At 44.6% G+C, this 21578-nt stretch overlaps 1 protein-coding gene across 3 annotated transcripts in view; it reads left to right on the top strand.

The window, feature by feature from the left end:
- The window catches only part of ARHGAP25 (Rho GTPase activating protein 25), an 86477-nt gene extending 65160 nt beyond the window's left edge, over positions 1-21317 (top strand). For all 3 annotated transcript variants that reach the window (XM_044918574.1, XM_021699086.2, XM_044918573.1), the window contains 7 exons: positions 1417-1624; positions 6763-6895; positions 10205-10278; positions 11732-11853; positions 12668-12864; positions 15653-16185; positions 19231-21317. In XM_044918574.1, coding sequence (XP_044774509.1) covers positions 1417-1624; positions 6763-6895; positions 10205-10278; positions 11732-11853; positions 12668-12864; positions 15653-16185; positions 19231-19438 — 1475 coding nt within the window. In that variant the 3' untranslated portion in view covers positions 19439-21317. The remainder of the gene's footprint in view (positions 1-1416; positions 1625-6762; positions 6896-10204; positions 10279-11731; positions 11854-12667; positions 12865-15652; positions 16186-19230) is intronic.
- The last annotated feature ends 261 nt before the right edge of the window (positions 21318-21578 follow it).

Raw genomic sequence — 21578 nt, 5'->3', positions numbered from 1 at the left:
AGAGAACCATGGGGAAAACCAAAGGACTTTGGGAAGCAGTGTCCTGGCAATTGAAACGGTCGGTATAGCAGGGTCCTAATTATGACAGAGGGAAAATCAGGCAGGACAGAGCTGAAGCCATGACCTGTCTCTGAGCCTCCAGGAACCAAAGGGCCTGGGGTCCTGGTGGGAGAATGGGTAGCCAATGATTGTCCTGATTTAAAAACTAACCTTGTTATACCACTGGGGTGGGGAAATTATAGAGCCAAGTACTGACAGGGTTGGGTTAGAGCTGGTCCACACATGCTTTGCTGGAGGCAGTGTAATTTGGAAAAATATTTTTGGACAACAATTTGCATACCACTGAGTCATAAAAATGTTCAAACCACTTGACCTAGTAATTCTACATATGGGAATTTGCCCTAAGGAAATAGTTCAAAAGAGTGAAAAGCCTATGTTTACCCATCCAAATGTTAATTAATTAATTAAGCAATTAATTAGAAATTATACGTTGCACCGAATACATTCCAGGAACTCTGCTAGGTGGATAATCATGTTCACTGTGGCAATTTTAAAAACAGTAAAACATATGGGGCGCCTGGGTGGCTTGGTTAGTTGGGCGACAGACTCTGGATTTAGGCTCAGGTCATGATCCAGGGTCCTGGATCCTGACCTCAGCGGGATCCTGCTGAGGGTTGCTGGGCTCCTCCCTCAGCAGGGAATCTGCTTGAGGATTCTCCCTCTCCCTCTGCTCCTCTTCCTGCTCACGCTCTCGCTCTCTAATAAATAAATAAATCTTAAAAAGAAAAGTAGTAAAACATAGTAAACAATCTAAATTATTAAAAACGCCACAATGGTTTAATACAGTATGAGATATCCATGTGGTAGACTGTTATATTTTGATGCTATAGGACACAAGCAGAATTCAAAACAGCCAGCACTAACCACAGTTAGTGCTGTGGTTAAGAGCACGTTCTCTTGAGTTTACTGCCTGGGCTTGAATTCTGACTACCATGGCCTGGCACCTGACCTTGGCAAGTTCACTAGTGCCTCTAAGGCTCAGTGTATTTAGTAGTAAGGTGAGTATAACAATTCTACTACCTCGTGGGGTTGCCACTGAGATGAAATGAGAACAGGTGTGCAAAGCGCTTAGCACAATTTCTAGCCCACAAAGGTACTCTGTAAAAATGAGTTGTTATTTTAAATATGTAAAAATGTGGGTCAAGAGAAAAAGACTGACAGAGACCGCCCCAAAGGTATAGCCCCAGGAGATATTATGGGTGACTTGTCTCCGCCCTTTTGTCTAGTATCATTGCACTAAAACTTTTGGGGTTACAGGCACCACAAACAAATCTAGATAGAGGCAAAGCACTTTGACCTATCAGTTCATCCAGTGGAAGTCAGAGTGATGAGCAGGTCCTGTTTTTCTCTTCCCAGCCGTGTTTGGCCAGCGTTTGGATGAGACTGTGGCCTATGAACAGAAATTTGGCCCCCACCTGGTGCCCATCCTGGTGGAGAAGTGTGCAGAGTTCATCCTCCAGCACGGCCTGAATGAAGAGGGCATCTTCCGACTGCCTGGGCAGGACAACCTGGTGAAGCAGCTCAGAGATGCTTTTGATGCTGGGGAGAGGCCCTCCTTTGACAGGTACCCTGTCCTCACCATGCCCTCCCCCTGCCTCACTTGGGTGGGAGAACCTCTCTCTACCAGCTGAGCTATAGGACTCGCACAGATGTTTCCAAGGCCCTGGTTTGCCATAAAGAGAGCCTTTTGTTTTGCTGGTCACTTACATGAGGAATGATGTGAACTTGAAGCAGGGCCTTGCTGATGCAGGGTTAGGGTTAGTGCTGTGGCGGGAGGGGAGGAAGATGGGACCTAGCTCGAGGCCCACACTGCCGGGCCCATGAGGACTGTGGAGGAGCTGCGCTGGCTGTATGAACAGACTCAGTGTGGTAGTGAACGTACCATATCTATGCCCAAGGGCTCCGATGTTCTTCCTCAGCTTTCCAGAAATGGCCAGAACCAGGACTTCTTGTTAGTTTGGGAGACCACAGTAGCATCCACCTCTGAACTTCTGAGCCTTTTTGGAGAGAGCACATACATATTGATGTCTCAGCAGTCTGGCGTCCCCCCGATGCCTCCCCTGTGGAGGTTGCCCAGGTTTGGTTGGGGCAGACCAGCTGTCGTGACATTTCTTCTCACCATCGCTGACCCACCCCACCCCCTCCAGCTACCCAGCCGAGGTTTTCTGTTTTGCCACAGTCACCTAGTGTAGCCTCCACCCCGATATTGGACGTTCTCCACCTACTGTGCAATATTCGCCCTGGTTGCCTGTGTGTGCTTGTCCTGCTGGCAAGAGAGAGCCATTGTTCTTTCTAAATCAGCAGCCCGTAAATCAAGATTTGGTGAGACAGGCCTCAAACTCTATCCAATTTCCAAAGGTTGAAATTCCCCAAGAGGTTATTTAGGACCTAGGAACAGGGCTGATCCCGGCAAAATCACGAACAGCTAAGTGCCGTGAACTCCCTCTCCCCATCATCCACCCCAGTCACCAGCAATGCCCATTCTCCCTCTGCAGCATCTCTGATACCATCTGTTCTCTCCATTCTCACAGCCACTGCCTGAGTTTGGACCACCACATGTCTGTCTTGGCCGCCGTTGGCGTGCAGTAGGTTAACTTACCAAGGGTGCTGTATTTTTACAGGAAAGCAATGGTGGAGTTGTTACTGGAACTATAGCAGGTTATGGGCGTCAAATTTACGGACCTCTCAGCAGCACTATAAATTGCATTTCGTTATCAGGCACCTGTTCAATTAAGCTCACCACCTTTGCATTCAGTTTTCTTCTTATGTTTTTAATTAGCTTTGAGTTGATTAAGAGATACAGTCGGGTTGTTGCTAAAGCGATGTGAACAGCCAGCCAGGAGGAAGAGAGGTGATTGCAGGGGTTTGTCAGATACTTGCCCTGGGCTTGATTTTATGTACCTATAAAGTCAGCCTGGGTGGTAGAGTCATAGTCTTTGATTCCTGTGAAATATTTGGAGCTGGAAGAAGCAAAGTTACACAGCTTGTCATGACCTCTCTACCCCGCCCTAAGAAGTAGAGTTTGCACACCTAGAAATAGGAGGGGTTACCTGGGGCTCTTAAGAGTCCTCCCAGGGGGGCGCCTGAGTGGCTCAGTCGTTAAGCGTCTGCCCTCGGCTCAGGTCATGATCTCAGGGTCCTGGAATCGAGCCCCGCATCGGGCTCTCTGCTCTGCGGGAAGCCTGCTTCTCCCTCTCCCACTCCCCCTGCTTGTGTTCCCTCTTTCGCTGTGTCTCTCTCTGTCAAATAAATAAATAAAATCTTTAAAAAAAAAAAAAAAGAGTCCTCCCAGGGCCGATTCTAGATCTACATAATCCTTGTGGGTACTCATCTAGACCTGTGTTGGTCATAGGTATGGTTTGAGATCTCCCAAATTGTCTCACTGGAATGAAGAGAAATAAAGGAGCTTTTATTTGGTAGATTCTAGTGCAGCTATATCTGATTCTCATTAAACATATACATACAAATTTTCAAATCTCTTTGTTGAGTTTCTGTTGGGCTGGATACGATCTGCCACAAAACTAATATACTTCTGATACCTATATTTCTGTGAGAAACATACAGATGTGCCACATCTTAAGGTCCGGGCTACCAGGGAAGGATTGGCAGAACCATTGGTGTTGCCTGGGCTAATCTCTGGTGGATCAGGTGTTTAACTCAGAAGTCACCTGGCTCCTGACTTGTCTTTAGTTCTTGACTTAAAAAAAAAATCATTTAAAGGTGGTTCATTGGGTTGAAGGAATAGCAAACTCAGGAGAAATCATGCTGGAAATTTAGACTGTAACAGTGACAACTGATTTGGCCGTGTTACGATGGGGGCACAGACATTAAACTAAAAATTTACAGAAATAATTCTATAATTTCCATTGCGTTAAGTGCTAAAATGGAAAACTAGATGGTACTATGAGAACTTAAAACAGGTGCCTCTTTTTAAAAAGGTTTATTTATTTATTGGGGGGGGGAGGGGCAGAGGAAGAGAGAGTCTTAAGCAGACTCCGCATTGAGCCCAACCCAGGACTTGATCCCACAACCCTGAGATCACAACCTAAGCCAAAACCAGGACTGGGATGCTTAACAGACGGTGCCACCCAGGTGCCCTAGAATAGGAGCCTTTTGACATAGTCTGGTGGATTTAGGGAGACCCCGAAGAAGAAATGACATTTATGCTCAGACACATTAAGCAGGCATGAGGAGTTTGCCAGGACAAGCAGCATTATCTTCCTCTGGTAAAATGAATCAGGAAGCTTTCTCTGGTTTTAAATGTTCCAAGATGATTTATATAGATAAGTGTGTTCTTTGGTTATAACTTTGAAGCATCTACACTATATCAGTGGTTATAACCCTTTCTTTTTTCTAACGTTGGATATTTTTGCTGTCGTTTCTCCTGATTGAACTATCTAATAGTTTGTGCGTTCTGTTGTCATTTATCTTCAAAAGATTCTGTTTTTTGGGGGTTTTTTTAAATGTATCATTGATACTGTTTTTCTTATTTCAAATTGTTGTTGGCAACATTCATTGCTTGGATGTATTTTGTGTGTTGGGGGCTGTGCCAGGCAGGGGACAGTACATCAGAGACTGGAACCCTGGAGGCAGGAGGCCAGATAGGAAGCTGGGGAAGGATCCTGGCAAAAGGCCATTACCTACTGAAATAGAGCAGTGAAGGGCGGGACTTAGAGTGATTCATGTGACATTCGGATAGAATTGAGGGGCTTGGGGAGCATAACTGGATGTGGAGTGAAGGAGAGGCTCTGGATTCTGACTAAGACCATAGAGAGGGTTGCAGTGCTGGGGAATGAGGAGGAGCCACTGTGGGACTTTAGGAGAATGTGGGTCAGCAGGTTGTCATTCTGCCATTTTCTTGGGAACTCCTCACGTATTTTGACAAGAGGTCTTTGCCCAGGAATATTTTTAGGCAGTGACCCAGCAGGGAAGACTTTTCCAGAATGCCCACCTTAAGTGAATGGTTCCCACCCCTAATTTCCTGAGGCAGCAATGCAGCATAGTCAGGACTCTATGCCAGTTTCCATTCTCATTTTGAGGCTGAGTGCTCACAGGCTGCAAAGGGGGGGGGGGGGGCCTTTGCAGGAGACAGCTCCGAACACACTGGCTATCAAAAACAAACAAAAAAACTTACTCGGGACATCAAGACAGAGCTTTACAGTCAAGTCCTGATGCCTCCAATGCCTCCTTCCTCCTCCCTCTTCCCAAACTGACCCCTGCTGTCCCTTCTCCAGGAGGCTCTTCTACCAGCCAATTCTATATTCCCCATCCCTGAAACCGAGGAGACACTCACATGGTCTGAACCTCTTACCGCATCATAGCTTTTCAAAATAACTACCTGGACGTTTGCTTAAGAATACTCTTTTTTTTTTTTTTTTATGAAGTAAATAAAATTGAAGTAAATAATTTCTTCACTAATGAACTTCAAGCATATGGTAGATTCAGACTTATTTTCTCTTATAGTGCTGCAGGGTAAATGCCATAGCTCTATAACCAGGAGTCAGCAGACTTTGATGAAAGGCCACATGTGAAATTTTGAGGCTTTGCAGGCCCAGATGGTTTCTGCTGCAGCTACTCAGCTCTGGTCTTAGCACAAAATATAGCACAAAATCAGCCAAAGACAATGCAAGAACAAGTGAGCATGACTATATTCCTGTAACACTGTGTGGATGCTGAAATTCCAATTTCATATTTCACAGGGCATGAAATAGGCTACTTTTGAGTTTTGTTCCCAACCATTTAAAAACATAAAGTCCATCCTTAGCTCAGAGGCTGTACAAATACAGGCATTGGGCCAGATTTGACTCCTGGGCCATGGTTTGCCTACTCCTGCTGTAAGCTGGAGAAGCTGAACTGAAAAACACGAGCCACCTTCTTAGGTGAACAGGCAGTCATCTGCATGCCATCTCTGTCTGCTGCAGGGCCTCTGCTTCCCACCCTCCAGGCTGATACCTGTGCTCCCTCCCCGTGCTGTAACTCCTTGCCACTCTTCAGATCTTGTCCCCTATGACTCTGCACTGGATGTCCCTCTTTTTCATACTTCCATACAGTGCCAGGTCCTGGGCTTTCTTGTCATGGTACTAACCTCACAATATTGTAATGACTTGGTGAGTGTGAGTGTGCACAGCTGTGAGTGTGCACAGCTCCGTGGCTCAGTGAGGCCAGGTGTCCTGTGTATCCCTCGGTTCACTGCCGAAATCGCAGTGCTTGACAGAATATCTTGCCCCTAGTAGGTTCTCTCAATGCTGACTGATTGAATGCATGATTGTGCAAATATGTGAATGAATCCCAGAAATGTTTTAAGCTCTCTGAGGGTTTAAAGAGATCATGGGCCATGGGTATAAATGAGTTATCACATGAAAAATTAGAGACTAAGTAGAAAATGCAAAATTGTGAGGCACTAAGTGACTTGGATAAAAAAGAAAGAGATGAAGACAAAAATAATTTAAGAGGATTAATGAAAAGGTAGACCTTGAACTTACCTTTGAGGTAGTTGGTGGAAGAGATAAAGGAAGAAGTGTTGGGGGTCATTATTCTAGAAGATTAGCAAAGATGGTGTGTTTGGATACATCTTTATCAGACTCTACTCCTTTGCAAAACTCCCTTTGGGAACCTGGGATTCTATTCAGTGGATCATCAGGGGGGAGGGGAGGAGTGTTCTGGAGTTTCACTTTCAAACAACATTGCCTATTTTTTTTGCAGAGAGACAGACGTGCACACAGTGGCCTCCCTGTTAAAGCTCTATCTCCGAGACCTCCCGGAGCCTGTGGTTCCCTGGAACCAGTATGAGGGGTTCCTGCTCTGCGGGCAGCTCATGAATGCAGATGAGGCAAAGGTTTGTATCTCATTTGAGTTAGTCATCCTGTTTTGGAAGAAGGTGATGGTTATTGAACACTATTCGGGTGGGCAAACTACAGCGGGTCAGGGGACCCACACCTTTGAGTGAGATACTTTGTCAAACTGCAACTTTGTCAGCAATAAAAGGCCATTGAAGCCAATCATAGTGACAACCTTGCTGGGATGTGACAATCCAATGCAGAATTGACTATCTTGAATATACCCAAGTCACTTTAAAATTAATAAGAGAAAGAGGAAGCTTCTGAGAAGGGTATCCAGCAATATGGCCTTGCTGAGACCCTCATGGGACAGGAGGACAGGTTGACTAACCTGGAGGTCAGGTGAGAGGTGAGAATGTTCTAGTTCCACAGTGAATGTGTGTCAGGCATGGGCATTCAAGGAATGCATGTGCCAGAGAAAGGAAAGACAAGGAGATTTCTTTGTTCTTTTTCAGCTGCAGCTGCTTGCGGGTTTGTGGTCAGCTGCGGCAGCATGCTTGTTAGAGCGCACACGTTCGCCTGCAGGATTTGTGATCTTATATAAATTGTTTCCTGAAAGTCCTTACAGTCAACAGTCACCACGCTGGAGTCATGTTAATTAAACAAACCAACCAACAGAAGAAAGCAGGAAAACCCATCTAGCAACAATAAAACCTTCATGGTTTTTAACCAGGATTTGCAAAACCAAATGCCCGAGGAATACGTTTATGTTATACTGCAATGGGGTCTAACTCCCCACTTTGGGGGGTGGTTTAGTTCTTAGCACTACTGTGTTAAAGCTCTCTTTGGAAACATGGTGCACGGAAAAGCCTACAGTGAAGACCTGGATTTAACTTTGATTTTGCCTTTAGGCAAATTAAGCATTTTCTACAAGAGTTTACTTACTTAGAGCAACAGAACATTCTATAATGGCAGAACTGGTATATAGTTGCGTTGATCAATATGATAACCACTAACCACACCTGGTTACTGGGCACTTGAAATGTGGCTAGTTCAGCTAAAGAACCAAATTCCTAATTTTATTTTATTTTCTTATTTAAGTAGTCACATATGTCAAGTAGCTGTTGTACTGGACAGCACAAACTGAGACAAATTTCATAATAACATCTGCTATACTTAGGATTGTTTTGAGGACAAGGGATATGAGGTAGATGAGTGATATTTTTAAATTATTGGTTTAAGGAGAGGTTTGTTCTCTGTTTTAGAATTTATTACATAGTATACCTCCAGAAAATAATAATTTTATATTTATAGTTATCATTTTTAAACAAAAGAGCAATAGTACCCCAGACCTGGTAGAAAGCGTAGCTGTGAGAACTTCTCTCCTGACTCAGGGCGAAGAGCCTCACCATTTAAGTGGATCCTGGTACAAGAAAAACAGTGATTTTGTATTTCAACATCAGGAAATGAAAGGGACGATACAGATACCGCTAACACGCTGGAGCTAGTGTAGCTATTTTCCGACACAAGAGTTAGGTTACATGATCTCATCTAGATCTTCCTCAGCAACAAAAGGCAAATGAAGCCAATCATGGTGACAGCCTTCTTGGGCTGTAACAATCCAATGAAGAATGGGACTATAATCAAATACCTCAAGCCACTTTAAACTTAGTAGCTGAGTGCATGATTTGGGGCAGGATTTATGAATTTTTTTGTGGGGGTTGAGACGAGGACATGACAAGTCTTTTTTTTTTTTTTTAAAGATTTTATTTATTTGAGAGAGAGAGAATGAGTGAGAGAGAGTGCACATGAGAGAGGGGAGGGTCAGAGGGAGAAGCAGACTCCCCGCTGAGCAGGGAGCCCGATGCGGGACTCGATCCCGGGACTCCAGGATCATGACCTGAGCCGAAGGCAGTCGCTTAACCAACTGAGCCACCCAGGTGTCCCAACAAGTCTTAATTAATATAGGCATATCAGCTCACCTTTGTGAACGTAATAACACTTTATGGAATGAGGTTTAAAAGTTGTCTAAAAAGACCAGTGTTTCAGGCAACCTCTCAGCCCCCAGCACCAGGGAAAGCAAAGGAGGTACACGGATGCAGATCTGACAATAAGACTCCCACCCCTGAACTTCCCCACTTTGGACCTGTTTCTCCCAACTTGCCTCCATCTCAACATATCTGAGTTTCTAACCTATGGTAATGCACATCTGGGCAAGGCAGAGGGACTACAGCCTCCCTTGTTGGTGAAAATGTGGCAGGGGTGGTAGCTGGGAGCCATGAGTCTACAGCAGCCTTTGCGAAGAATTGACTAGTTAAAATGAAGAGGAGGGAATCCCGGTATGAAGCGGGCATTCTGGATACAGAGGGTCTGCACCAAGTCACTGCATGCAGGCTGACAGGCCATGGGGTGCATAGGAGGACCTGCTCAGGGTTGAGGGAGCCTGTGCGTGTCATGTAAACTGATGCGCTTTTACAATCATGATGTTACCAGCAATCACCACAGACCCTACAGGCAGCTGCAGGTGAAAGGACCTGAGAAAAACTCTCTGTCCTTCCCCTCCCTGGCACATGCATTCCTTGTATGATGGTCTCATGGAGCTAGAACATTCTGACCTTTACCTGCCCCCCACCCCCTGGATTAGTCAGCCTGTCCTGTGTCCCAGCAGGTCTCAGCAAGGCCTTATTGCTTAAAACCCTTCTTAGAAGCTTCCTTCTTCTCTCAATACTGATATTTTTCTTCTTTTGGGGTATTCAGTTTTATTTATTTATTTATTTTTAAAGATTTTATTCACTTATTTGACAGAGACACAGCGAGAGAGGGAACACAAGCAGGGGGAGTGGGAGAGGGAGAAGTAGGCTTCCCACTGAGCAGGGAGCCCAATGTGGGGCTCGAACCCAGGACCCCGGGATCATGACCTGAGCCGAAGGCAGATGCTTAACGACTGAGCCACCCAGGCACCCCTTGGGGTATTTGGTTTTAAAAACCAAATGGCTTGGGGTATTTGGTTATGATCCAGTTCTTTACTGGAGTGTTACATCTCAAGCATTCACTAAGCAAACAATGATTGTATGAATTGTCAAATCATCCTTGCCTTAGAGTAGCTCTGAGTTGGGGAAGAGGGTACGATTAGAGACAAAAAAATGTCCTGTAAAAAAAACACGTGAGCCTCTCCATGCTATTTTTTTGCAGCTTCCTGTGAATTTATAATTATTGCAAAGTAAAAAGCTTTTTAAAAAATCACAAAAACCGTGGGAACAGGAGTGACTGCCCGTGCTGCTTCTGCACAGATCCACCAATTATGTTCCTCCTGTTCCAGAGTCTCATTGCCAGCGAGGGATGTTTACGGTGTTAAAATCTCTTCCCAGGCTCAGCAGGAGTTGGTGAAGCAGCTGTCCATCCTTCCTCGAGACAACTATAACCTCCTGAGCTACATATGCAGGTAAGAGTCCCCCAGCATCAGTTCCCAGCCGTATCAGAAAGAAGCCCCCAATTAGAGTAGAAAAGAGTGTCTCTGTGAACTCAGAGCTTCTGGTCCAGACCTTGGGAAGGTCAGCTGTATTCACGCAGCACTGAAGAGGTTCCCTTTATCCACAAGATGATTTAAAGGATCCACTCAGAGTCTGATTGGCATGCAAAATGAACATGCTTCCTCCTTCAGGCCTGCCCCTGTGCTGCCAGGAGTCCTGGGACATGCAGTAGCACCCAGAATCCTTATAATGTTTCTAGAATTATCTCCCATCTTCCTGACTCTGGGGCCATAACTTTGTGCCCTGGAGACATTCATGGCAACACATAGCATGTAGATTGACCCAGGTCTGTCTGAGCTGGGAGCCTGGATCTCCATGCCAGACAGAGCTGAAATTTATCTTCTTTTTAAAAAATAAATTGTGGTAGTATCCAGGTTATAAAAGTGATACATGCTTGATTTGGAAACCAGGAAAATACAACATACTATAAATAAGAGATAAAAATAATATACAATGTCCTCACTCAGCAAAAATCACTATTACTGCTTGGGGATGTTTCCTTTGGGATGTTTTTCTTTCTATGAAAGATCTTTACATACATCAATATAAATATTGGGGAACAATTTTTTGTATATATTTGTATCCTGGTTTTGGCTTAATATGATATTGTGAGCATTTCCCTATATCATAAAATAGGATTATAGATGACTCTGTAATATTCCATAATGTTTCCTCATTTGAAACACCACCATTTATTTGATAATTTCTATGTATTTGGAATTTTAAGTTGCTTCAACCTATCCATTTAAAAATGGTTTTTGGAGAAGGTATTTAGAAATTCCTTTGCTGATTTTTTTTTTTTTTAATAAGGAAGCTGAGAGCTTCATGCCTCCAATGTGTGTAATTATAGTGAAAATTCATTGCTAGTTGTTGAGCACCCACTGAGAATTTGAGATGCTTGGTGCTGTAATCGGAGGATGAGAGCAAAGAGGCATTGTGGATTCCCCTCTGTGACATCTCCTCAAGATAAAGTTTCCATCTCTGGAAACTTGGGTGGGATGAGTGCCGAGTGCCTGAGAGATAAGCCTATAAAGTCAGAATGAGGGGTAGTCACATACCCATTTGAGTCCTTCTAGTGTCCTCTTAGCTCCCTGAACCAGATCCTACCTCCTGCTGTTGGGGCGCCCCACCCCGAGCCCCCACGCCACCCCTAGCAGCTGGGCAGATCCCTTCTGGTTTCTCTTCCTCCTTGATCTTGAATCTCTCAGGGTGAAGTTAAACTCATGTGGGCTGAGCAGACTGGTTCCATTTCTGAGACTAGAAAGATGGAGATGGGATCCATCTCTGAGATCTCAGTGGTACCTGGAAGTGCTTCCTTCTGGCAACTTCCCATTTCCTACTATGGGATTTCCTGGTTGCCCACAGGTTCCTACATGAAATCCAGCTCAACTGTGGTGTTAACAAGATGAGCGTGGATAACCTGGCTACCGTGATTGGTGTGAATCTCATCAGGTCGAAGGTCGAAGACCCTGCTGTGATCATGAGAGGTACAGCTGATCCTGTGGGGAAGGCACGTGCAGAGGAAGTGACAACAGTTACCTAGCTACCAAAGTGCGCTGCAATTTGCCAAGCATTTTCAGTTGATTACCTTGCCCCAACTGTGAAATAGCCCTGTGAAAGGAGCAGGGCAGAAATTATGTCCATTTTCCAGATCACAGCAGAGCAGAGAGGTTAAAAATTGACCCAGTGGTCACACAGTACAATAGGCTAGCACAAAAACAGTATTTCTTAGTCTTTTATGACTTTTAAATACCCTTAGCCAGAGAAAGCAAGTTTGCAAGAAAGTAGAGAAAGCAAGTTTGATTTTATAAGACAACTCACAAAAAAAGGCTACTGGTAAAGTTGTGTCGAAAAGTCTTCTGTGGCTGTGTCTTGGTTCAGTGAGCAAAAGTCCTGGCATAGAGTACTGATGTCTGCTGTGGATTTGGGAAGGCAGTATGGCTGTCACGTATTTACTGTGTGTGCAATAAGAGATCAGATGACATATCGAGGACCACATCAGGGGGGAAAGATGTCTTCATTTTCTCTACTATTATATTGCTCATTTTCTGATCAAAGACTGACCCACAGGACCGTATAGGCTGAAAATAACCCCCTTTCACCCCACTCCCATATCCTTCTCCTATCCCTTCTCTTTCACCACAATCTCCTACCCTTAGAAGGGTCCCATGAGGAGCAAAATGAGGTCTTTTGGGCCCTGTGGTTTTAGAGCCAAGTTTAGAGACATCCCACGGGTGGAGACCCTGAGGACTGCCTGCCTCCTGCCATGGTCCAGCTTTACAGATCTCTTTCTTCTTTCAGGGACTCCTCAAATCCAAAGAGTGATGACCATGATGATCAGAGACCATGAAGTTCTCTTCCCCAAGTCCAAGGATGCCCCCCTTTCACCCCCTGCTCAGAAAAATGACCCTAAGAAACCTCCAGTAGCTCGAAGCTCTGTGGGCTGGGATGCCACTGAAGACCCTCCAATTTCTAGGACAGATAGCTTCAGTAACATGGTAAGGTGCAGAGAACCTTCTTCCTTCCATCTGACTCTTCCTTTAGTCCAAGTCATTCCATGTAAAAGCTGGTCTAGGGTGGCAGTTTGAGGAGTTTTAGATGATGCCATGACAGTGGGCATAGATGGTACGACCCATTTGAATGCATCTTGAAAGCCTGGCCTCTTTCTAAATCTAGTGTCTGTTGGCATCCTGGAGGTGGGGTTAGTGACACGTATGCCAGTCTCCTAATGACTGAGCAGTGGGAGTCCTCACTAAAGCCCACTCTAAAAGGGAAGCCTTGCCAAACACAGTCCAGGAAAGTTCAGTAGGGGAAATTATATATCACATTGTAAGTGTTTTAGCGAGAGTTGTTGAAAATTCCGGGTGAAAGTCCAGAGAGAACTGGTTTCCTGCTGACCCATGAAACGTGATTTCTTTCTCAGAGTATGTGATGTGTTCATGTAATATTTCTCATTCCCTGATAAGCTGTCTCAGCAATGTCACCCTCCTCATTTGTACTGAAGGGTTGGGGCTCACGTTCACAATGTCAAAAAACTCTGCAACCTCTGAAATGTAGACTAGTTGAGGCCAGTAATTTACAAAGCTCAAATATTTTTATATATTTATAGAGACAAATATTTAAAAAAAAACATGAACTTTGTGTAGCAGCTTGATTCTTTATGTGTGACCAAGAGATGAATTTAAAGTTTCTGGTTGACCCAGTAATGTAAGTTGTCTATAGTACTATTAATCCTGAGGATAATTAAGAAAGTATTGAAAAAAAGGTAGGTAGTGGTAGTGGTTATGATTCTTCTTAGGTGATGTCTGTACATGATGCATTTTGCCAACACTCTCAAATTAAATTAATATTTACAAATGCTCATACTTCATGTAATGAAATCCTATTAGTGGTCCTTGGGAGTAGGCATTGTTAGGCTTATTTGACAGGTTTCTGTTATTTATTGTAACAGTGTAGGCAGCTGTGGGTAGGCACTATTCTGGGAAACTTAAGTAGGTCACTTCTGGGGTCCTCACCATAACTATGTAGGGCAGACTTTGTCATCCACATCTTATCTTTCGGGAGCAGAGTCTCAGGGAGGTTGACCAGCTGGCCCAAGGTGGCAGCACTAGAATGTTACAGAATGGAATTTAGTTCTAGTTCTCACTTTGAGACCCGGTGCTTCTGACTCCAGTGGAGTTGTGGGAGCAAGTGATTAGCTAGAGCGATTAGAAGGAGAGCCTGAGCCTTGATTTTCTGATTTTAGGACTCATTCTTTTTCTTCTCTTTTTTTTCTTTTTAATTTAATTTAAAAATATATATACACGGTTCAAAAAAAAATTAAAATGAGAAAAAGATATACATTGAGAAATCCTGCTCCCTCTGCTATCTCCATTCACCCCATCCTTCCCCGCCTTTATTAGTTTCGTACTTATTCTTCCAGTGTTCCTTTATGCAAATATAAATAGATATGAATGTAAATTATTTACTTCTTTTTTATGCAAATATAACATATTCTCTTGCTCTCTCTTCACACACACATACACACACACAAGCATGCACACGCATGCTACTCTTTATCTTCCATTTTTCCGCTTAAGAGTATATCCTGGAGACCTTTTTATGTCAATACGTGGACAGGTCCCTCAGATGACCGGATTATTTTCATTCCTTTGTACAACAAACAAGGCTGCAATGAATAACCTTGACCATGCTTCATTTTATACTCGGGTAGATGTATTTCTGGGATAAATTCCCAGAATTGGGATTACTGAATCAGAGGGTAAGTAGATTTGTGTGTAATTTTTACTAAAATTGTCAAGTAGAGGTTGTGCCATTTTGTACTTCCACCAGCAATGCACGAAAGAGCCTGTTTCCTTACAGTTTCACTAGCAAAATGTGTTTTCAAATTTGGGGAAGTGTCTTATCTGATAGGTGAAAACTGATATTTCACTAATTTTTTTTTTTTTTTAAGAGAGAGAGAGAGCACATGAGTGTGTATGTGAGAGGGGGTGTGGGGACAGAGGGAGAGGGAGAGAGAATCTTAAGCTGAGCATGGAGCCCAAGGCGGGGCTTGATCTCACGACCCTGAGATCATGACCTGAGCCAAAATCAAGAGTCAGACACTTAAACGACTGAGCTACCCAGGTGCCCTGATATTTCAGTAATTTTAATTTTGATTTGGGTTTCTTTAATAATGAGAGAAGGTAAACATCTTTTCTTATGCATAAGGGCCTTTTGCATTTTTCTTTTCCTCTGTGGACTGTCTGATCCTGTCCTTTATCCATATTTTTGTTGGTCTTTTTCTTCTCAATTTGTATGAACTTTATATATGAGTAGCTTGTTGTCTGTGATATGTATTGCAAATATTTTTGCTAGTTTGTCATTTCTTTTTTGATTTTATATATGGTGATATCTTTGTTTTATTTTTGTTCTTTTTAATTTGGGGGGGGTCATGGAAACCCATGTAGATTGAATTTATCAGACTTGTATTTTATGGCTTTTGGATTTTGACTTCTAGTTAGAAAGGCCTCCTCATCCTAAAGCTATGAAAGAATCCTAGTTTAAGACTCTCTTACAACTAATACACAATTAATTTTTAGAGCATGAGTTAGTTCGTTTTCAGTGCAATAGCCTTGTGGAAAAACACCACACAGATAATCAATAATGTGATGAATTAAGGTCTTCTAATTAAGAGTTTCATGGGTGTGCAGCCAGGAGATACTTTCTTTCAAGTTGCTAATCCTTATCCTGGGGACCTGACACACGGGAAAAACCCATGTGACATCCATGGCCATTTCTTTCTAGACCAGCGACTCAGACACAACCAGCCCCACTGAACAACAGCCGAGTGATGGATGTTTAGAAGAGAGCAGTAAAGCCCCCAGGGAAAAGCTAGGTGATTGGAAGCTGCAGTCACGAAAAAGGACTCAGACACTCCCTAATCGGAAATGCTTCTTGACGTCAGTGTTTCAAGGTGCCAACAGCAGCAAAGTGGAGATCTTTAAAAATGAGTTCTGGTCACCTTCTTCGGAGGTAAAGGCCGAGGAAGGGCACAGGAGAACGATGTCTCAAGGTGTGCCCCACTGTCCCGACTCCCAGCGGACTTCCACCTACGATAATGTCCCTGCCCCGCCCGGGGCCCCCGGGGAGGAGGCAGCTACTGTCTCTTCCCACGCCTGTGACTCCAAGAGAGAAACTCTTGCCAGCCCTAACTCTGAAACCGGGCATGGAAAAAAGAACTCTGGAGAAGAGGAACTTGAATCCTTGCAGAGGGTGGTCCAGGAGCTGCGAAAGGAAATAGAGACACAGAAGCAAACGTATGAGGAACAGATTAAAAAGTAAGTTACCTGCAGAGGGGCCTCGGGCAGTCACTCGGCTTCCATTTTCAGAAGCAACAGGGATTGTTCTCCTCTGCCAACGAAGTGATATTAGAAACCTTGAGTTTAGAGAATACAGCAATCTATAGCAGTTGGGCTTAATTGAAGAAAGGGGTAAAGGGAATGATGAGATGACTACATTAGTGAAAACTCTTAAGTTTTAGGTTAAATTCATGGAAAGTGAAGTATGTAGCTTATGCAGTTTAAACAACTATTTCCAAATAGTGGTTCTTTAAGGATTGACATGCTCTAAAAATTAAGAGGAACTTGACTTTTTTTTCATATTAATGTGATTCATCCCTTCTGAAAATATTTATTGAGCACCTCCTGTGTGCCACACACCATCCCAGCTGTTGGGGAATAGCACTGAACAAAACAGACAAAAGTCCCTGTGCTTATAAAGCTTTCCTTCTATCGGGAACAGACAGACAATATGTATAAGTAATTAAAATATATGCTATGTCAGATGGCGGAGCATGCTACGGGGAAGATAAAGCAGGGCAGGAGGTTGGGGGGGTCCAGGAAGGGGGTTCCTATGTTAAATAGGGTGGTCAGAAAGGCTTCACTGAGATGGTGGCATTAAAGCAAGGGCCTGAAGAGAAGAGGGAATAAGTCAGGCCCACCTATGGGGGAAGAGCAGGCCAGGTAGGGAGAAGCGAAGGTGCAGGTCTGGTATGTTCATGCACAGGAAGAGTGGTGGTGAGCTGGAGCAGCGGGGAATAGCTGGTAGGAGAGAGGGCAGACGAGGGCAGGAGGACGTGCCAGCCACCTTAAAGCCTGTGTGAGACAGAGCTTCTAGCCAGATCTACTTGACTAAAACTTCACCGAATCACTGGCTTCCTACTGAGCACAGGCCCCCTGGGGTGGGGGCGGGGAGGGTTAAGGGAAGGCCAATACGGAGGCTATTGCCACAATTTTCATGCACATCCCTAAGGTGCTTGGACACAATGTGCTCTCTTGGGTAGGTAAACTATTTTCTTGAAATCTTTTTCACACCACTGACTTTTCATGAGCGTAAAGCTCAATCCAGCTTAGCCCATATGAACTACATCAGTAATGACGTAAAATGTGAACTAGTGGGGTTTTCAAATTATGGGTACTTTTTCAGTCCATTAAGACTCAGGTACGTGAAAGGAAGACTTTTGTGAGCCCTCGTTCTTTGTTTCCTATGTAGAGGGCTGCCCGTCTAAAAGCAAAATGTAGATCCTTTGTCTAAGAACCTGAAATCAATCATTTGTAGGACTGCAACATTCATGTGCCATCTTGTCTGTGACGGAAGCAGCCCCAGAGAAGTTTCCCACTGTACTCTCATGTGAATATCATTGACAGGGTAGAGAAAGATCCAGCTGCCATGGAGGGGCCATTCCTCCTGAATGGAACCAAGTCCTCTGAATTCACCCATCAAAGGGGTCCTCCGTCCTCAATAGTGAGAGGAGAATTAACAGTCCATAGCTCCTGCTCTGAGCTTCATGTTTCAGACATACCTTTTCACGTAATCCCCCACAGCAATGCTGTAACATAGATAATATCCCCATTTTACAGAAGAAATGGGGGCTCGGGAAGTATAAAAAGATTCCTCAGGAGGCACACAAACATCAGTAGGGCTGAGATTTGAACCTGGGTCAGTCACACTCTTGAGCCTACCCAGATTCTATCTCTCACCGGAATCAGTCATCTGAATTGAGCTGTAGTCTCTCAGTTGGGATTTCTCCTAAAGCAAGATGGAAGCAAGAGTAAACATGGAGAAGAACTGGATTTGTAATGAGAGGGCCAGAAGGAATGAGACTAATTTAGCTATAGGAAGGGGGAGGCAAGGTTCCAAAGAGGGGCTGATACCTGGAGAATGGTCCAAAGCCCCTGAAGACAGAAGCCAGGCTGGGCTCAAACGGGAGCTCAAGTTTCTAAAAAAAAAAAAAGGCCATTTTGGGGGAGGGGGGTGCCGGGCAGGGAGGCAGCACCTCACAGAATGAAATTCTGAAGCAAATTTCCAATCACACAATCTCCCCACAGTCCTGAAATTTCCTCTTTAGGCTTAAAAATGGCATTGTACTCTCATTCCTAGGAGTTTATTCAGCACAACCTGGCAGAGCAGGGAGCACCTGGGACTAGACTAAGATTTGGGCCAGTAACAGGGAAACTTCTGGGAATTCAGAAACCCAACAGATTTTTTTTTTTAAAGATTTTATTTATTTATTTGACAGAGAGAGACACAGTGAGAGAGGGAACACAAGCAGGGGGAGTGGGAGAGGGAGAAGCAGGCTCCCCACTGAGCAGGGAGCCTGATGCGGGGCTCGATCCCAGGACCCTGGGATCATGACCTGAGCTGAAGGGAGACGCTTAATCAACTGAGCCACCCAGGCACCCCCCAAGAGATTCTTCACTTGGAGCAGATTGGAAGTGAGGGTGGGGCTGCCAGGGCCCCTGCTCCCAAAGGGCAGTTCAAACTTCTCCAAATCTCCACCCCTAGAGGGCCTTAATAAGAGAAGGCACTGGTACTCTCCCTGGAAGCAGGATGGACAGGAACTCATGTGTGCAAAGGTCTTGGGAATCTGGATATGGGGCTTCAGCAGTCAATCAACATTTCTGTTGAGCATGACATGAGCAAGGTGCTGTGGAGGTGAAAATATAGATAGATAGATAGATAGATGATAGATAGATAGATAGATAGATAGATAGATAGATAGATAGATAGATACATTAGAGGTGGTTCCTTCTTTCAAATACTTTATTTATCTGATGGAAGATAAAAAACATAGAACAACATGAAAAACAACAACACAAAAGATGTTATAAGATCATGTTAAATGACAAAAAAGGGGCTCAGACATGCCCTGGGATTTCAGGTTTACTGGGAAGTCTGCGTGTGGGGGGCATGTGGGGGGGGTGGAAGTTGGATATAGGACTTGTGATGTAGAAAGGAAAGTGGACAGAGTGTGTGAGCAAGGGTGAAGGGAGAGTCTAGAGGTCACACCCTGTTCTTTCATTCTGTTATTTCCTTCCTTGTAGCCTTGAGAAGGAAAATTATGATGTCTGGGCCAAGGTGGTGAGGCTCAATGAAGAACTGGAGAAGGAGAAGAAGAAATTTGCAGCCTTGGAAATCAGCCTCCGCAATGTGGAGCGCTCCCGGGAGGATGTTGAGAGGAGGAACAAGGCCCTGGAAGAAGAAGTCAAAGAATTTGTCAAATCGATGAAAGAGCCCAAAGCTGATGCTTGAGGGTTCCAAGCATACCATGAAGACAGCCCACAGAGGCCCAATAACACATTCCCTTTCTCGGTGCTACCTGATGACTGAGCAGCAAAATTACTCCCTAGGAGGGAGAAGGCATTTAGGGGGAAACATCACGTTTCCCAGTAAAATAAATGGATGGAATTTGCAGGAAGATGAGGGTGAGCAGGGACATGTGGGGACATTTATGACCCCTGTGGCTGTATTCAAAAGGATTGCATTATTCCACCATGGTCTCAGGCAGAGGGAAATGGAACCTTCCATGGCTGGGTGACTAAGTCCAATGGAGACATTTGAAACAGGCCACATTCTAGGACCCTGGCAACAGGGGCTGGCCCCCACCAAGGCTGGACTGAGGCATTAGTTCTTTTTTTTTTTTTCTTTGTGGAACAATTCATCTAGTCAGATGGCCTCATGGTGTCCTTGAGACACAGGGGCAGAAAATGATATTTAGCTTTCTTGTACTCATCTGTGGTGAGCTGTGTTTTGGGGGGCCGCACCTGCTGACCAGAGCCCCATTCCGTACCCCCCTTCCATGATGCACACTCTCTAGGGGCTGGAAACTCAAAATTATTATTAGACTAAGACAAAACAAGCAACAAACTTTGTATTTATGAAGGCAAAATTGATAAGAAAGGCATATACAAATAAAGCAGAAAGAAAAGAAGAAAGAAAGAAAAAGAAAAGAAAGAAAGAAAGAAAGAAAGAAAAAGAAAAGAAAGAAAAGCAAGAAAAAGAAAGGCAGAGCAGTTGGTAATCCTTACAGACACCTTGGTGAGCCTTAGTGAAAAGTGCCCTTTCCTGGCACGTGGCATGGTGAGCAGGGCCTGCGCTGGGTTCCAGTCCCTACCTGCCTTTCCACGGCCACAGTTGTATACAGTGGACCTGTGACAGAGACCTTCTCACCATGATGGGACTTCCTTAGACGGTGGGTGGGGGGTTTAGATAGTAATAGTCACGATAATATTTTTTTCTGTTTCACCAAAATGCAAGTGATTTCACTCCTGAAAGGAACCAGAAGCACTAGGGAACAGGGGGGAGGGGAGCCTTCCCAGCAGACAGCTGACTTGTCCTCCTACATTAAGGCAGTCTAGCAGAGGGCCCTGGTGAGGCCCCACACCTCACTAGGTGGGAGAGTGGACTCTTTCATGGTGACTGTCATTGTCCTCAGCAGGTGGTCTCCAAGCTCTTTTGACTATATACCCCATCAGTAGAAAATACTGATGTAGAAATACACCCCCCAATAGATTTCTTTACTTATAAATTATATACATGTACTACTACATTGCTATATCATATATATCCTAAAACACACACAGGACAGACATTGAATAAGGATGAGCCCTAAACACGTATAAATAGATGTTCTCCAAGGTGCCTTCCGCTCTGGAGGCCACTGGCCCGATTTCCCAGCAGGTGTTACCTGTGCTGGGTTTACAGAGGTTGCACTGCTTCCACGCATTTACTTGAACTCTTGAAGCCACCTGGCTTCCTCAGAGATTTGAGATCGATGGTCACCGTGGTGAGAGTTGAGGCTCCCCAGCACGTGTTTCCATCATTTTTCCTTTTTCTCCTTTCGTTTTCTCACTTTTTCTCCTCTTCTCTTTGTTTTCGTCGCTCTGGTTATTTCCCCCCTGCGTGTGGCCGTGACACATTACCCACAGAGCGAAAGGTACCAACCGGAGGGTGAGTGTGGCTCAGTCCTGCTACTCAGGTCCTGCTGCAGCCACCACCAGCCACCAGACTGCTGGAGGGAGGGGGTGAGACCCAGCACATTCTCTTAGAGACCTGCCTACAGAAGACTGGGAGGTGTGGGAGGGGGGTGATTTGGCACATCATTAAGTAAAGCAATAAAATATTCGATTTCCTGGGGCTTACTTGTTTTGTAATTACAGAGTGGAAGCGTGGAGACACTTGTTGAACACCTAATTCACACTGATGAGAGTCTGTAGTTCTGCAGGGCGTGGATTCCTCACACTGATTCTTTAGGCGCTGAAACAGAGCTGAGGATGCAAGTAGCCGGCTTCATAATTCTAAAGGGAACATTTGCTTGAAGGTGCAAAAAGGGGGACCTGAGGTCGGTGTTTGGAGGCTGGTGTTGCACGACCTTGCTGGGCCTCGGAGCAAG

This window comes from Neomonachus schauinslandi, chromosome 10, assembly GCF_002201575.2.
Source record: "Neomonachus schauinslandi chromosome 10, ASM220157v2, whole genome shotgun sequence".
In the NCBI taxonomy this organism is placed as follows: Eukaryota; Metazoa; Chordata; class Mammalia; order Carnivora; family Phocidae; genus Neomonachus; species Neomonachus schauinslandi.
Note: the sequence above shows the minus strand (reverse complement) of the source record. Positions and strands in the feature narration are given on the sequence as shown.